At 36.0% G+C, this 22,371-nt stretch overlaps 1 protein-coding gene across 16 annotated transcripts in view; it reads right to left on the reverse strand.

Moving 5' to 3' along the window:
* Positions 1 to 22,371, reverse strand: part of OSBPL9 (oxysterol binding protein like 9) — a 156,150-nt gene that overhangs the window by 60,462 nt on the left and 73,317 nt on the right. For all 16 annotated transcript variants that reach the window (XM_023630002.2, XM_023630012.2, XM_023630007.2 and 13 more), the window contains one exon: positions 8,099 to 8,175. In XM_023630002.2, coding sequence (XP_023485770.1) covers positions 8,099 to 8,175 — 77 coding nt within the window. The remainder of the gene's footprint in view (positions 1 to 8,098; positions 8,176 to 22,371) is intronic.

Consider the following 22,371-nt stretch of genomic DNA (forward strand, 5'->3'; position numbering starts at 1 on the left):
ACACACTCATAGCATTGCCACAGCACCAAGGGTGGGCATGTGCACGCATCGGTGGCGTGATAGTGGAAACAAGTGACTACAGCCTTACCTAAGCCCCCCGCGACTGCTCCTTAGCCAGTGGGAAAATCCATGGTCACACAGCAGCCGCAGGGAAAACCTCTACTGAGCATTAGCAGAGAGGCCCCGCCCAGCATTCAGATCGCTGGGAGGCCCTGGGTCAAAAGGAGTCCAGCTGCCTCTAACACACAAAGTGCTTCTGTGGCCCCGAGGGGGCAAGGGAGACCCAGAGAGACCGTGTGAGTGGGCACTGGCAGGTTGGAGCCCCAGCGAGAGTGGTCTGCAGTCAGGCTTTGTATGTAATTACTCTTGATTTTAAGTGCTCCAGCTTTTATGCACTCTAACTTTACATTAGGATTAGGAAGTTAACAAATGAGAACTATATGTTTATCTCTAAAGAAAGGGTTGTGGGAAAAGCTACTGCTTTTATATTATATACTTACACATAGTTTAAAATGTTTTAGAAGCATGACTTACTTATGTCATTGCTTTATCGTAGTTTTTAAAAAATTCAGTCCCTATGATTTTTATTTTCTTCTTTATACTACTAGACTGAGTTCTGTAAAGACAAGGACAATGTGTCATTTATTCACAATTATATCCTCTCCAACTAGTATAGTGCATGGAACATATTAAGTGTTCGATAAATATTTACCAAATAAATAACTTTTCTGTATTGTTTATATGTTCTGAATTGAGCATGCCCTATTTTTTTTTTAATTTTAAACCTTATTTTTATAAAGAGAAAGCAGGAAAATTACACAATAAGTTCTAAAAGATTTCCATAAAAATACACAGTTAAAACACATTTCAGGCAATTAAAGGAACAACCTTTAACATCTAAAAACTGGACCGTCTGTTCTTAGTGATTTCCCAAGAGTTCAAGATAGGCCACCACTAGTAAAATAGAACTGGTTAAAAAAAAGAATCGGAGAAGGCTAAATTCCAATTTAGGAGCAGAAATTCATCTGCCCTCAGTAATAGCAACGATGTTGGCAACAGCCCTTAGGGGAATTTTCCTTTGTTATAGGAAACCCAAGTAACCAGTTACTTCTCCATACCACTTTACCTGTGGAAGCGGTGACACACCTATATTGCAATCATTTCCTTTAGGCAACAAAGAGCTTCAAGAGAGGAAAACAAAACGCATCTATTTTTCTATATGATACAAAAATAAAATCTAATGAGGCCAGGGTAAACGATACACTGGTAGTAAACAAGTCTTTATATATTGAGACATTGAAATGTATGTTCAAAAAACTAATCTTCAGTGAAGTAGCTTAACACTCAAGAAAAATACTCAAAAGATCTCTGTTGCAGTCACGCACTGTATCACGACATTTTGGTCAACGGCAGACCACACGTACGACAGTGGTCCCATAAGATTAGTACCATATGGCCTAAGTGTGTAGTAGTCTATACCATCTAGGTTTATGTAAGTACCCTCTGTGATGTTCGCATGACAAAAATCACCTAATGATGCTTTTCTCAGAACATATCCCTGTCATTAAAGGATGCCTGACTGTAGTCTTAGCTACCCAGTTAGACACATCAGCCATTAACGAAAAGAGGGTAGGATCAAGGTATCCTAATACTAAAAATTAATTTCTCAGCTACTATCCTAAATTGCACCTTAAATACCAAATTTGTGTTTGTCTACAACCAAAGTTTGACACAGATGTAATTATCATACCAAACTATCTAATTTTGAAAAAAGGCTTCAGAATGGCTCTATTGTTTTTCCAGCCTCGATAAGGATTTGCAATCTGAATTCTATCGCATCTCCTTTATGTATAATGATGTTTACCCATTTACCCACAGATTCAGTGACACTTCTAGTGAAGTTTGTACCAGCCTTCCCTACTTCCTTCAGCCTATTCTTACAGTGGTATCATGTCCTTTCTCTCTAGAGGCTTGAGATCAAAGCCAACGGATAGTGAACAAAAAGTAAAGGACAAAAATTACAAAATTACAAGACAGTAGGAATGAAATTCCAATTTGATAACCACCTAAGATACAGTCTATAGTGGCCGACATAAACTTATACAAACGAGGACAATTGTAGCCCAATTTCTTGGCCCGAAGAATAATCACAGAAGCCATTTAGTATAAAATTTGTTAAAATATCAATCAATTTGTGGCATAAAAGGAAAAATCTTAAAGATCTATACTACTCAAACATCTACATGAGAGTTTTCAAATTGGGATCTAAAAATGTATCTACCACAATCTTCCGTGTTTTCATTTCTGACAACCTATAAAAATTAGTATAACCACACACTGAATCAGCTCAGAAACAACCTTAAATCCAAGTGCTACCAAGTTATTTCATCGCCCATGTTTTTGTTTATAATCAACTTGGCACCAAGTACTATTACTTGTCACAGAAGAGCCTCAACCATGAAAATGACATATGTGTGAAGGCCAAATGACCTCATGGCATGTGCTGTACAAAGAAAAGTTTCCCAGTAGTTAGACCAGAGAAAAGTGGTGAGATGACCGAGTCATCACATTCAACACAATAGTGTATGCATACCAAACTTCAAAAGATTTTATACCCTAACAGGCAGTACCATTTTCACATTTTACATAGTAACTTACTTTTAGCAAGGCAATATCATTCATCACATTAATGTTAATTTAGATTTTATTGCTTTGTGTTTTGTTTGGATTTAATTTGCAATTTTCTTTTGGATGTACAGTTAGTTCTATAAGATTTTAAACCTAAGAAGTTCATACCCAGTTTTATATTTGCCCACATTAAATAACATTATGATATAATAAACACTTGAATTCTGGGCTTTCAAGAGTTTTTTTCTAAAATGGACCCAAATTTACTCAACTTTATAAAACTGACTTTTACACCTGTTTGATATCCAGACAAGCAGCTATAATTCATTATACCTTGTATAATATAGGATGCTGCAAAACTTACTGCATGTAAAATCCTGTCTTCTTCCAGTGATCAATGCCTTCCCTGGCAATCTCTCAGCATTTAGTTTGTACTAAAGCTTACTAGAGTAAATAAAGAATCTAAAAGGTTTCCCTCCATTAATCAGTATCATCAAATATCCACTGAATGCCTCTTACAGGCTAAGAAGAGGAGATTAAGAGGCTCAGCAGCCTCTCTGGCCTCTCTTCAAGGAATGTCCTAATTTAGTTGGGTGTAAATACATGAAAAGATAGAACAAGCTAACATACAACAAGTTTAGAATGACTACTGGAAACTTAACTTCCATAGCCATTGAAAGGAGAGAGAAGATTATAGTTGTCTTCTCTCATCCTTAGACTATCTTAATTGCAATAGGCAGATACTCACAGAGGAGTAGAAACAATAGTAAAAGAAAATAACAGAGGAAGGATAGAAGGAAAGGGAAAAGGTGAAAGAGATGCTCCAGGTGAATTTACGGTTAATCAGAATGGAAGAACAGAACTAATATTTATGAGTTCTTTCTATGTACAAGGTGTAGTATGTTAGAGTTATTAAAATATCTTACCACAACTACTTTGTTGAGGTTTTATACCTACCTTTAAAGATCAGGCAAATTTTAAAAGAGGTTTAAACAAAATTAAGTACTTAGTCAAGATTCCACAGTTAGTAAAAGGGCAGAGCCAGGCCCCAAGTCCTGGTCAGCCTGGCTCTAAAGGTTTTCTTCTATAATATACTGCCTCCTAAACCATATTCAGAAGCTTGGGAAGTGCCAGTTGGGTTTTGCACAGGTGCTAGGGGAAACATACTATCAATAAGATAAATTCTCTTTCTAGCCTCATGAAACTTAGAATCTCAAGAGGGAGATGAGTTAACTAATATTATATTATTAAAAGCAATAATGCATGTAAAGCCCACACAGTTCCTGGTGCATAAGAAGTGCTCAAATATTAGTTGCTATTATTATGTATTATTACAAAGCAAAATGTTATATGGGCTACAATGGAAGTAGAAATTATAGCAGAGGTTAAGGGGGTAAGTTACTACTTTTTATTACAGCGATAAGAAAAATGAAAAGAAAAGGTAATATGAGCACTGGGTCTTGAAAGATTGGAATGAATCTTACAGAGGCAAATTTGAGGACTGAGGATGATGAGGACTTACGAGTAGCATGAACGGAAGCATGGAATCAGAAAAGATTTCTATGTGGAGCATCAGGTACATGTAGGGACAGGAAGTAGAAAGGTAGGTTGGGGTCAAATCAAAGAGAGTTTGAAATCCCCTAACAAGAAGTTTTACTACATCCTACAGACAAATTAAACCATTAAAGGTTTTTCACAGTTGTGGATGCCTTACGATTATTACTATAGTTGCTGTTTATAGGAAAAAGAAGAGAATAAATTCAGGAATATTAGAAGGGCACTAGAAATAGAGCTGGCAAGATGTAACAAAAATGATAGTCAAAGTGAGTGCAGGAGTGTGAGTGATCCTATTGAAAAAACAAAGTAAAAGAAAAAAAAGAGTCCCCAGGTTTGGCAGGCTGGGAGTTATCACTTAAGAGGATTCTCAACTTGCAAACCTCAATGGCTCAGAAAATAATGCTGTCATTAACAGAAACAGAAAAATGGGATAAAGAGATGGGTTTGAGGAGGAAAGAAACGATAAGCTCAGTTTTAGCCATGCTGAGGTTGAGTTCCAGGGAGACAGCTAACTGGAAAAATCCAAAAGGAGAGAAGGTAGAGTAAAGCCATATGAAAAGAGATATACAAATGGAGGGGCAGGGGAGGGAGGAAGCCTCAACTGCACAGAAATTTTAGTTGAATGCATGAAAGCGGCAGGGGCTAATGAGAATGAGGGAGAAAGTTACAGTCTCAAAGGAAACACCTTGCAGTCAAGAGTATGGGTGTAGTGTTAACTTTGGGAAAGAGTGAGAATAATCTTTTCTTTGAAATATGCAAAGCAGAGAAAGCGGGTATAGGTGAAGTCGCTAAGAACTGCTGAAGAAGAGAGACCTTTTTGATAAAGAAGGGATGGGCTGTATTAGATACTGAGCACTGATGGAAAAGAGTCCACTGAGGGGATTTAATTGAAAATCCAAAAAAGTTAATAAGAAGACTGTTAAATAGTTACAGAAATCCAATTACAGTTAGACAAAATTTAAATTGTGATAGACACAACCATCTCCATTTTGTGACCTAACAGTACTAGAACCAGAGAAACCAGACAATGGGGGCCCTGGGGAATGGAAACCAGAATGATATACAGCACAAAACATCCAGTGACAAGAAATTCTAAGGGTGATAGTAAAATCCATGCTGTAGAAGCGGACTATAACGTTTACGCTGGGGAATGAGAAAAGTCAAACTAGAAAGGTACTAAATGACCAGGAAAAATGGAAAAGTAGAGCTCAGACCAAAATGAAAGGACCAAAGTCCAGAAGAAGTAAAGTGCTAGAAGAGGATGAAGGTAAGAAAATTGTGGTCAAAGAGAAAACACTTTCAGATTCAACATTTTGGAGATGATGTAGCTCTAAGCAATGACAAGGTCAAAGTAGTACAGTTTAATGGCTAAAGTGGAGATGAAATTAAATTCCGTGCCCATTTGGAAGAGAGCTCCATGAGTGCCTACCCCACAGTTACCTAACAGTATGTTATAAATCTCAAAGTACTCAATAAATAGCAATGGAAAAACAACCTATATATCACCTGTTTGTTAATTTCTTCATTTAACTAACAGTTTTTGAGCACTATTTAGAATGCCAAGTAACGGGAGCAGAGATGGTAAAAGTAGTTGTTGTAGCAATGGCGGCTAACATTTATCAAGTTCTTACCATAGCTAGGTATTAGAGTCAAGTTCTTCACCACACTTCACTATCTCTGGGAAGAGAATCTTTAATTTTGTACCAGTTAAATGAAGATTTAATTACATATTTCTAAATGTCCTATCTTCTGTATGCATTAACTTTAGGAAAAAATATATAAAGAACTCTTGTGTATTACATGTACTTTAAAATATCAAAGCTATCAGAGTTTAAGACTTCTCAAATTTATCTTTTTCTTCTTGTTATTCCCAAAGACACGTAAACTCTCTTCTTAGCAAAAGCTCATAAATTCCAAAACTGGATCAAATTAGGCAACCTTAAGTAATCTGCATCCTAATTGGGAAGATGGGAGTCATAGATACTTTAAAAGATAAACAAGAAGAATATGAGAAGGACTTAGTGAATTGTGCAACGAGTATGGCATTCAAAGAAAAGAGATCATTTTAAGTTTGGGGGATAGGGGCAGAGGGGTCAGTCAGGGAGGCACCACAGAAGAGGTGAGTGCTGAACGGGGCTTTAAAGAAAAGGGGCAGTAAACAAAGGCAAGCAGCATTTCACAGAGAGAGAGAGCATCATGAGCAAGAACGTGAAGACCAGAAATGAAAAGGTGAGTTCAGAGCAAAGCAAGTAGGCAGCAGCGCTCTGGTAGAAGGTTTATGCAGGGGTATACCGGTAGAAACGTATAGAAAAACAGGCCAAGCCTAGATCATAGAGAGACATGAATGTCAGTCTAACCAACTGTGGAGGGAATCTCATCTGCCACATTCAGTCTAATATGATTCTTAAAACACTTCTTACTGAGTGATAAATTTGCTGAAATGATGCTATAGTCATTTATAAAACTGCCTAAATTAAAAAGAAACCTATAGGAATTATGAAGTTGCTTTTAAAAGGCATAGCTCATAGAGTAACATAGATCTCCTGATTCAATTCTATATTCATTTCTTACGGTCTCTTAATAACCACATCCTTGAATAATGTTTTTTAAGCCTCTGTTTGAACACTGCATCTTGTAGAACCTGGGATGCCCTATACCTCCCTGTCTAATCAAGCCAATTCCTAGTATAGGACAAAGATAAGTAGAGAGAAAGGGTTATAAAACATCAGTTTTCTACAATGCAATCCTGTAAATCAAAACAAAATCCTCTATATGCTACAAAATAATACTCTCTCATTGGGGAATAAACATAGAAAACTATCTTCAGCATGGCAGAGTAGACATTTGTTCTTTCTGTCACCCAGCATCCTTTTTTCCTATTTTGCTTGGCGAGGCCACCTTCGACCCTATCCGCAATGTGTTTCCAGTGAAGCAGATAACATCCCAGTTCCAGGCGTGCAGCATATGACTGAAATTTTGATTGGTTAGGATTTGGAAAATGACTGATTAAGGTGATCACCACTAATCCTACGAATTCTATTATGGTCCTATAAACTTGGAACTCCTATAATGGGAGGTTGAAATTGCCACAACCATCCGCGCAACCATCTTACCACCACAAAGGGAGAGCATATCTAAAAATGAAGCCTACCCAGAAGAAATGAGACCTAGAAATAGAGAAGGTGATCTGGGTCCTCAAAACATTGTTTCAGTGGCTACTTCAAACCACACCCAAACCAGATTTGCTTTTTTCTTAAACCAGTTTGAGTTTTTTCTTTCACTTTCATCCCAAAGACTACTACCCAACATTCACGGTAACTGCCAAATCCTATAACAAGAAAAGTAGGTCAACTTCTCAGCACTTATCTATTATCACACATTATTATAATAATTTGGTTACATCAATAACCAAGTATAGATACTAAATTTGAAAAATGAATCTGGCACATTTTAACACAGCATTTCACTTTCAACAGTGCATTGCAATGTCTTGTTCCTAGACAAAAATCAGTATTTTACCCTCCAGAAAGCAGAAGAAAATTACTATAACCTTACTATATATTATAACACTGTAAAGGCAAGAATAAACAACTCAGAAATTAAAAGCTTTCATTACATCATGCCACACGTATTTAAAAAACAGAAAACAGGATCCTGGGCGCGGACGTGGCACAGCTCGTCAGGTCACATTGAGGCGGCGTCCCACATCCCACAACTAGAAGGACATGCAACTAAGATATACAACTGTGTACAGGAGGAGTTTGGGGAGGTAAAGCAGACAAAAAAAAAAAAAGATTGGCAACAGTTCTTAGCCCAGGTGCCAATCTTTAAAGAAAAAAAAAATTGAAAAAAAACAGAAAACAAAACAAAAAAAACCTAAGGAACTATCCAGAAGCCACGTAAAAATTCTTACTTGAAGCTGAAGCGTATGTCGAAGAATTGTTTCTTCTAAGGCATGGATCCACTTCTCTCGCTCATCAGCATCACGAGCTAGAATACAAGATTAAAATAATTAAAACTTTAATTTCTACAATATAGCTCCATGTTTCAAAGTAAGAATTTTAAACCATGATGCTAATAGAAAAGATTTTTAGTTGTGCTATTTCCTTACTAGGTTCACCTTCCTATCCTTCCCAAATATGCAATCCACTTGCAGCCACTTATAACAAAGGGAATAATTGTGTTCAATAATAGTAGGCTACTTCTCCACTGAGAACAATTAGAAAAGCTGGAATAATTATTAAAAAATAACTGGTTGAAGGCATCAGAAAATAACAAGGTAGTGAAGAATTAACAGACCAAGTTCTAGAAGAAGACAAACACCTAGAAGATAAGACTGGTATTCAGGGCCACTTTTTTCTTGGAAGCATTGTAAATTCCAGGAGAGTTGTAGACTGAGCAATGTACTTAAAAGTCTTGTCAGTAAATGTGGACGGCGTATACGGGAACTCTATGTACTTTCTGCTCAATTTGTCTGTGAACCTAAAACTGTTCTAAAAAATAAAGTCTATTAAAAAAGAAACAAAAAAGCCTTGTCGGGCCAAAAGTTGGAGACCAGTGCCCACCAAGAGTGAGGGCTCTGCTAATTAGGTCATGTTTTGATTGGGAACTCAAAGGGTTGCACCTTGAGATTAAGAATAAAACAAATACTCAGTCCTCTAAGTGGCCAAGAAAAATCCTGATGCCTGAAATGGATTAAAACGACCCCAGGTTGTTAGTGACTCTAGGTACCCAGCTAGCAAAAGCAAATGAAAATCTTTTCTGTAGGAAGATAGCATCTTAGCTGCTGAATTATTTCTATAAACAATTTTCAAATACAATGTCTAGCACATAAGCAAAGATAACCAAGTATACAAGGATACAAAACCACACATAAATAAGAATCAAAAGACAACAGAAACAGGTCAAGAGGAGTTCCAGATATTTGAACAAACAATCTCATACTTTAAAATTATGCGTAATACATTCAATAAATGACTGAAAACTTTGACAGTGACTTAGAAACCATTTTATAAATGATCCAGATTTTTTAAATAATTGAATATAAATTCTAAAATTGAAAAAACATAAGCAAAATTAAGAACTCCATGGATGAGTTTAACAGCAGATTAAATCAACTAAAGACACAGAGAACTCAAGAGATATCTGAAGAAACTCACCAAAAGACAATGAGTCAAAGGGATAGAAAATATAGAAGAAAGGGTATGCAACATAGAGAGTGAGAGGGTATACCCTGCACGTGATAGGAATATCAGAAGGAGACAAAAGGGACAATGGAATAGAAGCACTATCTGGCTGAGAATTCTTCAAAACAGATGAGAGACATTAAGCTATAGATTTCAGAAGCCCTAAGAATTCCCAGCAGGATAAATCAAAGAAATACACAGCAGGCATAACCCAGCACCATTACTGCAAACCAAAGACACAGGAAATATCTTTAAAACAGCCAGTGGGAGAGGTGGGGGCAGATAAATTACTTTCAAAGAAGCAGCAATTAAATTGAGCTAAGGTCTCAAAAGAAACAGTGGGAACCAAAAGACAATAGAGTACTTTATTTAACAGCCAAAAGGAAATAACTTCGAATCTAGAATTTGGTGAAAACTATCCTTCAGGAATTAAGATGAAATAAGGTCATTTTCAGGCCAAGAGAAACAGAATTTGTCACTAGTAGACACTCATTAAAGAAAATTTGAGAAAGTATTCTCCTTGCATAAGGAGTAACGCCTGATGGAAGGTGGTAGATGTAGGGGAAAAATACAGAGCAACAAAAATGGTAAGTACGTGGGTAAAACTAAATGAATATTTATTGCATAAAATAATATCGTGAGGTTTTAAATAAACACATACAAAATTAAAATATAAAACCAACTGCAAATACACTGGGAAAGGGAAAATAAAGAATTCTAAGGTTCTTGAATTATTCAGGAAGAAGATAAAATTACCGATTACTGTTAGATTTTGAAAACTGAAAGATTCATGTCGTAATTTTTAGAGTAATCATTAAAAGGTGTTTTAAAGTATTTAACTTTCAAAATAACAAAATGAAAAAAATCAATACTGAAAAATAATCAATCCAAAAATTGACAAGAAAGAAGAAAAAAGAAACAGAATATGCAAGGAAAAAAGAAAACATATGGTAAGATGGTAAATTTTAAGCCTAAAAACATTAATAATTAAATTAAGTATAAATTAAGTAAATGCTCTAATTAAAAACTAAACATTTATAAACAAGATTTAAACAATATGATGCTTACAAGAGACACTTACTAACATAAGGATATAGAAATATTGAAAATAAGAGTATAAAAAAGATATACTATAGAAACACTAACTCAAAAAATGGTGACATTATTAAAAGAAAATAAAATAGACTTTACCACAAGAGGCTCACGTGAATACAAGAGGTTCAAATCATCAGGAACATAGAATATATGTAAATTTATATGTAAGCAATAACATGGATTCATAAAAATGTGTGTATAATATGGGAAAAACCTACAGAATATAAGGAACAACAGAGAGAACACCAGAATCATAGTGGGAGATTTTAAAACATCCCTCCCATTAACCTACACATCAAGCAGACAAAAAATTAGTAGGAATCTAGAAGATGTGAACAATCCCTGATGAATAAACTTGATCCAATAGGCATACACAGAACTCTGCATATAACAAGTATAAAACAGACATTTTTTTCAAGCAAAGAACATTTCTAAAAATTGACCATATAAGGGACCCTAAAACAAGTCTTAAATTTCAAAGGATTAAAATCATACACAGTATATTCACAGTAAAAATTTAGCTAGAAATCAGTTATAAACGTATATAGAAAATACTCAGGGGGCCGGCCCCGTGGCCGTGTGGTTAACTTTGCGTGCTCCACTTCGGTGGCCCAGGGTTTTGCCGGTTTGGATCCCAGGTGAGGACATGGCACTGCTTAGCAAAAGCCATGCTGTGGTAGGTGTCCTACGTTTAAAGTGGAGGAAGATGGGCATGGATGTTAGCTCAGGGCCAGTCTTCCTCAGAAAAAGAGGAGGATTGGCAGTAGTTAGCTCAGGGCTAATCTTCCTCAAAAAAAAAAAAACAAAAGAGAAAAAAGTATGCAACTATGTACCCTGGGAGGAGGAGGAGAGAGGGGGAAGGCCTTTGGGGAGAAAAAGGAAAAATAAAATCTTTAAAAAAAAAAGAAAATACTCAGAAATTTGGAAAACTAAAAAAAAAAAGAAACACTACTAAATAATCCAATGGTCAAAGAAAAGCATCTCTTCCTTTCCAATTTGGATCCCTTTTATTTCCTTATATTGCTTAATTGCTCTGGCTAGGACTCCCAATACTACGTTGGATAAAAGCAGTGAGAGTGGGCATCCTTCTCTTGTTCCTCTCCTTAGAGGGACAGCTTTCAGTTTTTCACAGTTAAATATGGTGTTACCTGGTGATGTGTCATACATGGCCTTTACTATGTTGATGTACTTTCATTCTATACTCATTTTATTCAAAGTTTTGATCATACATAAATGGACACTGAATCTTGTCAAATGCTTTCTCAGCATCTATTGAGATGATCATGTGATTTTTATTCTTCATTTTGTTAACATGGTGTATCACACTGATTGATTTGCAGATGTTGAACCATTCTAGCAACCCTGGCATAAATTTCACTTGATTGTGGAACACGATCCTTTTAATGTATGGTTGCATTCACTTTGCTAAAATCTTGTTGAGGATTTTTGCATCTATGTTCAGCAGCAATATTGGCCTGTAATTTTCCTTTTTTAGGTTGTCCTTGTCTGGTTTTGGTATCAGAGTAATGTTGGCCTCATTTTAGTTGGGAAGTGTCTCCTCCTCTTCAACTTTTTGGGAGAGTTTGTGAAGGATAGGTATTAAACCTTCTTTGAATGTTTGGTAGAATTCACCAGGGAGGCCATCTGGTCCTGGACTTTTGTCTCTCGGCAAGATTTTGATTACTTATTTGATCTCCTTACTAGTGATCGATCTATTCAGATTCTCTATTTCTTCTCGATTCAGTTTTGGAAGGTTATATAATTCTAAGAATGTAACCATTTCTTCAGGCTTGTCCAATTTGCTGGAATATAGCTTTTCATAGCATTCTCTTATAATTCTTTGTATTTCTGTGTTACTGGTTGTAATTTCTCCTCTTTCAATTCTGATTTTATTTATTTGAACCTTCTCTGTCTTCTTAGTGAGTCTAGCTAAAGGTTTGCCAATTTTATTTATCTTTTCAAAGAACCAGCTCTTAGTTTCACTGATTCTTTTCTATGTCTTTTTAGTCTCTACTTCTCTTATTTCTGCTCTGATTTTTATTATTTTCTCCCTTCTATGGATTGTGGGCTTCACCTGTTCTTTTTTGAGTTCCTTTAGGAGTAACGTTAGATTGTTTGAGATTTCTCTTATTTCTTAAGGTAGGCCTGTATAGCTATAACCTCCCTCTTAGTATCACTTTGCGGTAGCCCATAGCTTTTGGTCTGTTGTATTTTCATTTGTCTCTAGGTATTTTTTGATTCCTCCTTTGATTTCTTCGTTGATCCAGTAATTGTTCAGTATCATTTTGTTTAATCTCCACATATTTGTAACTTTTCCAGTTTTCTTCTTGTACTTGATCTCTAGTTTCCTACTGTTGTGGTTGGAAAAGATGCTTGATACTATTTCAATCCTCTTAAATTTACTGAGACTTTTTTTGTGGCCTAATATGTGATCTATCCAAGAGAATGTTCCATGTGCATTTGAAAAGAATGAGTATTCTGTAGTTTTTGTTTTCAGGGGAGATTAGCCCTGAGCTAACATCTGCCAATCCTCTTTTTTTCTGAGTAAGACTGGCCCTGAGCTAACATCCATGCCCAACTTCTTCTACTTTGTATGTGGGACACCTACCACAGCACGGCTTGCCAAGTGGTGCCATGTCCACACCCAGGATCCGAACCAGTGAACCCCAGGCAACTGAAGTGGAACGTGCGCACTTAACTGCTGTGCCACCGGGCCAGCCCCAACTCTGTAGTTTTTGGATGGAATGTTCCATATATATCTATTAAGTCCACCTGGTCTAATGTGTCATTTAAGGCCAATATTTACTTATTGATCTTCTGTCTGGATGATCTATCCATTGATGTAAGTGTGGTGTTAAAGTTCCCTATTATTATTGTGTTACTATCAATTTCTCTTTTTATGTCTGTTAATAATTGCTCTATGTATTTAGGTGCTCCTATGTCGGACGCATAGATACTTACAAATGTTATGTCCTCTTGTTGGATTGTTCCCTTTATCATACAGTGCTGTTTTTGTCTCTTGTTACAGTTTTTGTTTTAAAGTCTGCTCTGTCTGATATAAGTATTGCTACATCAACTTTCTTTTCATTTCCATTTGCATGGAGTATCTTTTTCAATCCCTTCACTTTCAGTCTCTGAGTGTCTTTAGATCTGAAGTATGCCTCCTGTATGCAGCATATATCTGGGTCCTTTTTTTTTTTTTAACCATTCAGCCACCCTTTATCTTTTGATTGAAGTATTTCATTTATTTACATTTAAAAGCAATTTTTGATAGGTAGGTACTTATTGCCATTTTGTTACATTTTTTCTGGATGTTTCTGTAGTTCTCTGTTCCTTTCTTTTTCTCTTATTTTCTACCCTTGTGATTTGATGACTTTGTTTAATGTTAGGTCTGGGTTCCTTTCTCTCTTTTTTTTTTTTTTTTGGTATTTATTATCGGTTTTTGTTTTTTGGTTATCATGAGGTTCATATGTAATAACCTATGTATATAGCAATATATAATAAGTTGATGGTCTCTTAAGTTCAACCTCATACTTTTAGAGCTTTTAGCCCTACATTTTTACCCCTGCCCCGCATCTTATGTTTTTTACATCATATTTTACCATTTTTGATTTTGTGTATCCCCTGCCCTCTTATTGTAGATATAGATGATTTTAGTACTTTTGTCTTTTGACCTTCATACTAGCTTTATAGGTGGCTGATTCACTACTTTTATTGTACACTTGCCTTTACCAGTGATATTTTTTCTTTGATAATTTTCTTATTTCTATTTGTGGCTTTTTCTTTTCCACTTAAACAAGTCCCTTTAACATTTCTTGTAAGGCTGGTTTAGTGGTGATGAACTCCCTTAGTTTTTGCTTGTTTGGAAAACTCTTTATTTCTCCTATCTCCTATCACTATTTGCAGATGATATAACTTTACATATAGAAAACCCTAAAGAATCTACCAAAATACTATAAGAAATAATAAACAAATACAATAAAGTTGCAGGGTACAAAATCAACATATAAAAATCAGTTGTCTTTATACACACTAAACAACAAAATAGCAGAGAGAGAAATGAACACAATCCCATTTACAACTGCAACAAAAAAGAATAAAATACCTATGAATAAATTTAACCAAGGAGGTGAAAGATCTGCACCATGAAAACTATAAAACATCGCTGAAAGAAATTGAAGAAGACATAAAAAAATGGAAAGATATTCCATGCTCATGGATTAGAAGAATTAACATAGTTAAAATGTCCATACTTCCTAAAGCAATCTACAGATTCAATGCAATCCCTATCAAAGTCCCAATGATATTTTTTATGGAAATAGAACTAGAATCATAAAACTTATATGTAACAACAAGATCCTGAATAGCCAAAGCAATTCAGAGAAAAGAGAACAAGCCTGGAGGCATCACACTCCTTGATTTCAAAGTATGCTATAAAGCTATAATAATCAAACAGGGGCCAGCCCAGTGGCACAGTGGTTAAGTTCACACACTCTGCTTTGGCAGCCTGGGGCTCACCAGTTCAGATTCCAGACATGGACCTATATACCGCTCATCAAGCCATGCTGTGGCAGCAAGCAACATAAAAAATAGCAGAAGACTGGCATAGATGTTAGCTCAGGGACAGTCTTCCTCAAGCAAAAAAAAGGAAGACTGGAGACAGATTAACATTTCAGGGCCAATCTTCCTCACGAAAAAAAACAAATCAAAACAGCATGGTACTGGCAGAAAAACAGACACAGATCAATGGAACAGAATAGAGAGCCCAGAAATAAACCCACACATCTATGGTCAGCTAATTTTTGACAAAAGAGCCAAGAACGTACAATGGGGAAAGAAAAGTCTCTTCAATAAATGGTGCTGGGAAAACCAGAAAGCCACATGGAAAAGAATGAAAGTAGACCATTATCTTACACCATACACAAAAATTAACTCCCAATGGATTTAAAGACTTGCATGTGAGACCTGAAAGCATAAAACTCCTCAAAGAAAACATAGGCAGTACACTCTTTGACATCTGTCTTAGAAGTATCTTTTGTAAATAAGTCTCCTCAGGCGAGGAAAACAAAAGAAAAAATAAACAAATGGGAGTACATCAAAGCAAAAAGTTTTCGCATGGCAAAAGAAATAATCAACAAAACAAAAAGACAACCTAACAATTGGGAGAAGATATTTGCAAATCACATATCAAATAAGGAGTTAATATCCAAAACACACAAAGACCTCATACAACTCAACAACAAAAACACAAAAAACCCAATTAAAAAATGGGCAGAGGATCTGAACAGACAGTTTTTCAAAGAAGATATACAGATGACCAACAGGCACATGAAAAGATGTTCAACATCACTAAGTATTAGGGAAATGAGAATCAAAACCACTTTGGGATATCACCTCATGCTCGTCAGAATGGCTATTATTAAAAAGACAAGAGGGGCCGGCCCAGTGGTGCAGTGGTTAAGTTCGCATGTTCCGCTTTGGCAGCCCAGGGTTCACCAGTTTGGATCCCGGGTGCGGACATGGCACCACTTGGCAAGCCATGCTGTGGTAGGCATCCCACATATAAAGTAGAGGAAGATGGGCACGGATGTTAGCTCAGGGCCAGTCTTCCTCAGCAAAAAGAGGAGGATTGGCAGCAGACGTTAGCTCAGGGCTAATCGTCCTCAAAAAAAAAAAAAAAGCTACAAAAAGACAAGAAATAACAAGTGTTGGAGAGGATGTAGAGAAAACACATTCTGCCAGTGGGAATATAAACTAGTGCAGCCACTATGGAAAACATGGAGATTCCTCAAAAAATTAAAAATAAAAACCACCCTATGATCCAGATATTCTACTTCTGGGTACTTATTCAAAGAACATGAAAACACTAAATCAAAAAGTAATATGCACCCCTATATTCATTGGAGCATTATTCACAATAGCCAAGACTTGGAAACAACTTTAGTGTCCATCAATGGGATGAATGGATAAAGAAGATGTGGCACATATATACAATGGAATACTACTCAACCATAAAAAAAGATGACATCTTGCCATTTTTGACAACACAGATGGATCTTGATGATATTATACTAAGCGAAATAAATCAAACAGAGAAAGATAAATACCATATGATTTCACTTGTATGTGGACAATAAAACAACAACACACACATAGACACAGATAATAGACTGGTAGTTACCAGAGGGGAAGGGGAGTGATGGGGGAGTGAAATGGGTAAAGGGGCACATTCATACGGTGACGGATGGAAACTAAACTTTTGGTGGTGAACACGATGTAGTCTACATAGAAGTTGAAATATAATAATGTACACTTGAAATTTATATAATGTTATAAAGCAATGTTACTCAACAAAAATATATTTATTTTTTCTTTTAATTATAAAATATAATTTATAAAAATAATTATAAATTAATTAAAATAAAAATTTATTAATTTAAATTAAGAATTTATTGATTAAATAAAAATTATTTAATTAATTAAAATTAAAATGTCTCACTAGAAATTAGGAAATATTTGGAATTGCACAAATGAAAACATGACATATTGAAACTCGGATACAGTTTAAAGCACTGCATAAAAGGAAATGTATACCCTTAAAAGTATATACAGAAAAGCAAAAAGGCTGAAAACAACAGGAAATTAAATTCAAATTGAGTAGAAAGGAAATGATACGGAACATAAATTAATCAAAGAGAGTAAACATATCAATAAAGCCTGAAGTTTGTTACCTGAAATAACTGATGAGATTGATAAACTTTTAGGAAGGCTGATAGGAGGAGGAAACAATGATGAACATGACGGCTCAGATCATGAATGTCATGAATGACAAAGAAGACATCCAGAAGTTCATAGGAGGATGTTATGAATAACTCCATGATGACAAAAATGGAAATTTTAAATAAATGGAAAATTTTATTTAAAATATAATGTGTCAAAACAGCCACAAGAAGAACTTTTGAGGGGCCAGCCCGGTGGCACAGCAGTTAAGTGCGCACATTCCACTTTGGTGGCCCCGGGGTTTGCCAGTTCAGATCTCAGGTGCGGACATGGCACTGCTCATCACACCATGCTGTGGTAGGCGTCCCACATTTAAAGTAGAGGAAGATGAGCATGGATGTTAGCTCAGGGCCAGTCTTCCTCAGCAAAAAGAGGAGGATTGGCGGCAGATGTTAGCTCAGGGCTAATCTTCCTCAAAAAAAAAAAAAAAAAAAAAAGAACTTTTGAAATTTGGATAGTTCTATAACTATTAGTTGGGACTATAGGAAAGTACTCTTTTGGTAGATCAAAAATGCTCTAACATTAAAGTAACTGAAAATCATCCCACTACGAAAACTCCAGGCCCAGAAAGTTTCACCAGACAATTCTGTCAAACATTTGATGAAGAAATAATGCCAATCTAATACAAAATCTTACAGAGAACAGAAAAAGAAGAAACACTCCCCAACTCTTTTGTAAGGCCAGCATAACTTTGATACCAAACTGACAAGACTGTTACGAGAGAAAAAAAAATTATAGGCAATTTTAATTCAATAATAGACATACAAAAATCCTATATAAGACATTAATATGTCATGTCCAAGTTGAGTTCATTCCAGAAATACAAGGTTGGTTGAATACACAAAAACCCAACATCCAACAATAAGAAAATACAAATGACTAAAGTTATTCACTGTAGCAATGTTTATAATTGCAAAATACTAGAAACAACCTAAATACTCATACAGAGGAGAGTGGTTGAATAAATCATGGAGAACCATGCAGGTATCAAAAAGAGAATGAGGGAGCCAGCCCAGTGGCATGGTGGTAAAGTTCACGTGTTCCACTTCAGCGGCCCAGGGTTTGCAGGTTTGGATCCCAGGCACGGACCGAGCACTGCTCATCAAGGTGGCATCCCACATAACGTAAAGGAAGATTGGCACAGATGTTAGCTCAGTGACAAATCTTCCTCGAGGAAAAAGAGGAAGATTGGCAAAAAATGTTAGCTCAGGGCCAATCTTCTTCACAAAAAAAAAGAGAGAGAGAGAATGAGGAAGGTCTCTTTGGAGTGATTTCTAGATACACTGGAATGAAATTTTAAAAACCAGTGTGGTATTTTTAGTGTAAGAAAGAAAGGAATATAAGAAAATACACATGTATCTGCTTGTTTGTGCAAAAGAAATACTAGAAGGATGAACTCAAAACTAAAGAGAGTAGTCAGCTACCAGGCATAAGCGGGAAAGGACAGAAAGCCAGGGAAAATGGGAACAAGTTAGTAAGGGTATGGAGGTAGGAACATTTCTCCAAATTTATCTTTTTGTATATACTCAGACTCTATAGAACCATAGTAATGTTTCACATACTCTCAAAAAAAAATTAACTAAAATCAACCAGCACAGGGAAGGGAAACCCAAAATAGAATACAAGCAGTAACAAATTAACCTAACTGTACTACAAATGAATAAGACAATCACACTGAAGGGAATGAGAAAGAAAAGATTAACCCTAAGTAACACTGAAAACAGTGTTCTGACTACATAATGCAAAGCTAAACAAGAAAAGAACTGTATACAAATACTGTACTCTAGTTGGTAAATCTGGTTTTCATAAGAGTATAGGTTAGCAATTCTGTAACTAAAAACAAATGACTATATTATAGGTAATAAGAACCAGGTTTCTCATTGTCAGAGAAGAAAATTTACAAATAAGGAAAGAAAGAAGGCTAGAAAGAACCATGTGGTGTTGATCTAGAATTGGAGGTATCGATATGAACCCACAGTTTAGACAGACAGATAAAGATAGGAAGTGCTTGAAAAAGAATGAGGGCATGTGAAGGGGCTCCAATGGCCAAAGTCTGAATAATCTGTGCAACAGGAGAACTGATAGTCCTGGATTTACAACCCATAGAATAAAATCAACATCCAATAGTCCAATACTGATATAAATAAATAAGTGAATAAGAAAACAAATGGGGAAGAAGGCACAGCTCTTCCTTCAGAAGAATCACAATTCATAAGTATAGAAGGAATGAAAGAAATTTAAAAATCAACATTAGACAAACACCATAGCAATAATTACTGCAGGCAAGATCCACTGACGGCATACTGATAGCTAAAGCAAAAGTGTGAGGAGAAACAGGATATTAGCAGAGTTTCAAAGTATCTCCCCCAAGGTATTTATCAATTACAAAGGGAAAAATGGTAATTTTACAATGGAGAAACCTGGCAGTTACCACCTTAATCCAGTAATCAAAGTTAACATCACCAGAAATAAATTTATGTATATCATATATCCCCCAATACAATCCACTGAGAAGGAAAGAGCATCACTTCTGTGGTATTCTTACTAAAAGTATATAATCTCAATCTAATAATGAGAAAACATCAGATAAGCCCAAATTGAGAGACATCTACAATATAACTAATACTCATCAAAAATGTCAAGGTCATGACAGACAAGCAAAGAAAAAGGAACTGTCATAACTAAATGCAATGTGGGATCTTGGACTAAATCCTAGAACAGAAAAGGGGCTTTAGAGGGAAAAATAAAATGAGCTCTGCGGTTTAGTTAAAAGTATTGTACCAAACGGGTGGAAGATCCAGCTCAGGACATAAGAGCCTGAGCAGAGCAAGGAGGGCATACATCATGACAAGGGACAACCTGGCACGGGCATTAAAGCCCAAGCAGGATGAAGAGAGAATCTACACAGTGGAAATGTCGAGCATGAGGAGTGGGAGCCCAAAAACTGGGAGGAGGGAGTCCATCCTGCAGGGGATGAGGTGAGTCTAGCCCAAGGTTTCCAAGGCTGAGTGGAGTGAGGGGTGACATCCACACAAGGGAAGTGAGTGAGGAGGGGAAATATTACATACAGAAGGATCGATCAAGTAAAAACAACAAGGATAAAGGATTTCACTGTTGGAAAATAGAGTCACAAATATTGTAAGGGAGAAAACCAAAATGATTTCTGAAGTGTGAGATTGGACATGGAGGTATCAGTATGAACTCATAGTTTTCAATATATAGGTAAGTAAATACATATGGAAATATGAAAAAGGATGCACATGTGTGTACATACACACATATATAACATTCACATTTGTCTTAGCTCTGAGAGGGTCTGGGCAATATGACACTCAATAACAATAAGTACACGCAGCACCAGGTGTTGATTTCCAAATACCATTCTCCATTAAAAGGAAATAGAGTTCCTTGGAAAAATGGTTGATTCCAGAACTAGGACAGGAAAGGTAGAAAATAAGTCTGGAACAACTTTTTTGTGCCAGAAAGTAAGGAAGGTAATACTCAGGGAAATGACAGAAACATGGTAAAACAACACAGAAGTCAATTTAAAGGGAATTCTACTGACCAAAGCAAGGACAATTTGAGCATCAAAATAAATAATGAAGTAAAGAATTATAATCCATTGAGTAAAACAGGAAATCATGAGTTGCTACTGATACACACAAATTGAAAGCTTGATGAGGAATGGGGTATTGGCATAGCTTCAAAATATCTCCCCCCAAAATATTAATTGAGAAGGGAAAAAGACAAAATTTAACAATAAAAGCCTGGCAGATACCACCTTAAACAGGTGCTCAAAGTAAATGCCATCGGTAACAAGACAAACTGAAATCCTGTGGTAAGAACACAGCATCATTTCTGTGATCTTCAGGCCAAAGACATGTAATCTGAATCAAATCATGAAGAAAGATCAGAAAATAAAAAACAACTAGGGGCTATTCTACAAAATAATTAGCCTATAATCTTCAAAAGTGTCAAGGTCATAAAAGTCAAGGAAAGACTGAGGAACTGTTTCAGACTGAAAGAGACCAAAGAGACAAGACAACTAAATGCAAAATGTGATTCTGAACCAGATCCTCTTGCTATAAAGGACATTATAAGGAAAACTGGTAAAACTTGAATAGAGTTTAAAGATTAGATGGTATTAATGCACCAATCTTCATTTCCTGATTTTAATGGCTGTATAGTGTGTATACAGGAAAATTTCCTTGTTTGCAGGAAATATACAATAAAGCATTTGGGGATGACGGGACAACCAGTTAGCAACTTCCTCTCAAACAGTTCCAGGGGGAAAGTTCTTTGTACTGTACTTGCAGCTTTTCTGTAAGTGTGAGGTTGTTTCAAATTTTTTAAAATTATATTTAAAAAACACTATTAAGATAAATCAAACAAGATATAAATAAATGGAAATACCACTTCATGGATTAGAAGATTCAATACCCTAACAATATTCAAAATGATCTATAGATTAAATGTAATGCAAATAAAAATTCCAAAAGGTATTTGGAAAGAGAAGCATTCCTAAAGAGTTTACTCTATCAAATATAAAGTCTTATTATAAAGCTACAGTAATTAAGAAAATGTGATATTGGAGCAAGGATAGATAAAGAAACAAATGAAATAGAACACAGCCTACAAATAAGCCCATTCATATACACATATGGACACGATTTGTGACAAATGTGGCACCAAAGAGCAGTAAGGAATAATCTTCTGTTAAATAGTGTTGGACAATATGGGGAAGAAACGAAACCTGACCCTAACTTGCACTATACACAAAAATCAATTCTAAGTGATTGAAAGTCATCCCTCTGAGAACAGGAACAAGACAAGGGTGCCCACTCTCACCAGCCCTATTCAACATAGTACTAGAGGTTTTGGCTGGAGCAATTAGGCAAGAAAAAGAAATAAAAGGAATCCACATAGGAAATGAAGAAATGAAACTCTCACTGTTTACAGATGCCATGATTCTATATATAGAAAACCCTAAAGATGGGTCCCCTCTCGGTGCACGAAGCTGGTGATGGATGCAGGGGTGGAGACAGGGATGGCCACCCTGGGTGGGTGGATGGATGGTGAGGCGGGAAAGGGAATGCAATAGAAAGTCCCATCTTGGTGGGGGTAG

Source organism: Equus caballus, chromosome 2 (assembly GCF_041296265.1).
Source record: "Equus caballus isolate H_3958 breed thoroughbred chromosome 2, TB-T2T, whole genome shotgun sequence".
Taxonomy (NCBI): domain Eukaryota; kingdom Metazoa; phylum Chordata; class Mammalia; order Perissodactyla; family Equidae; genus Equus; species Equus caballus.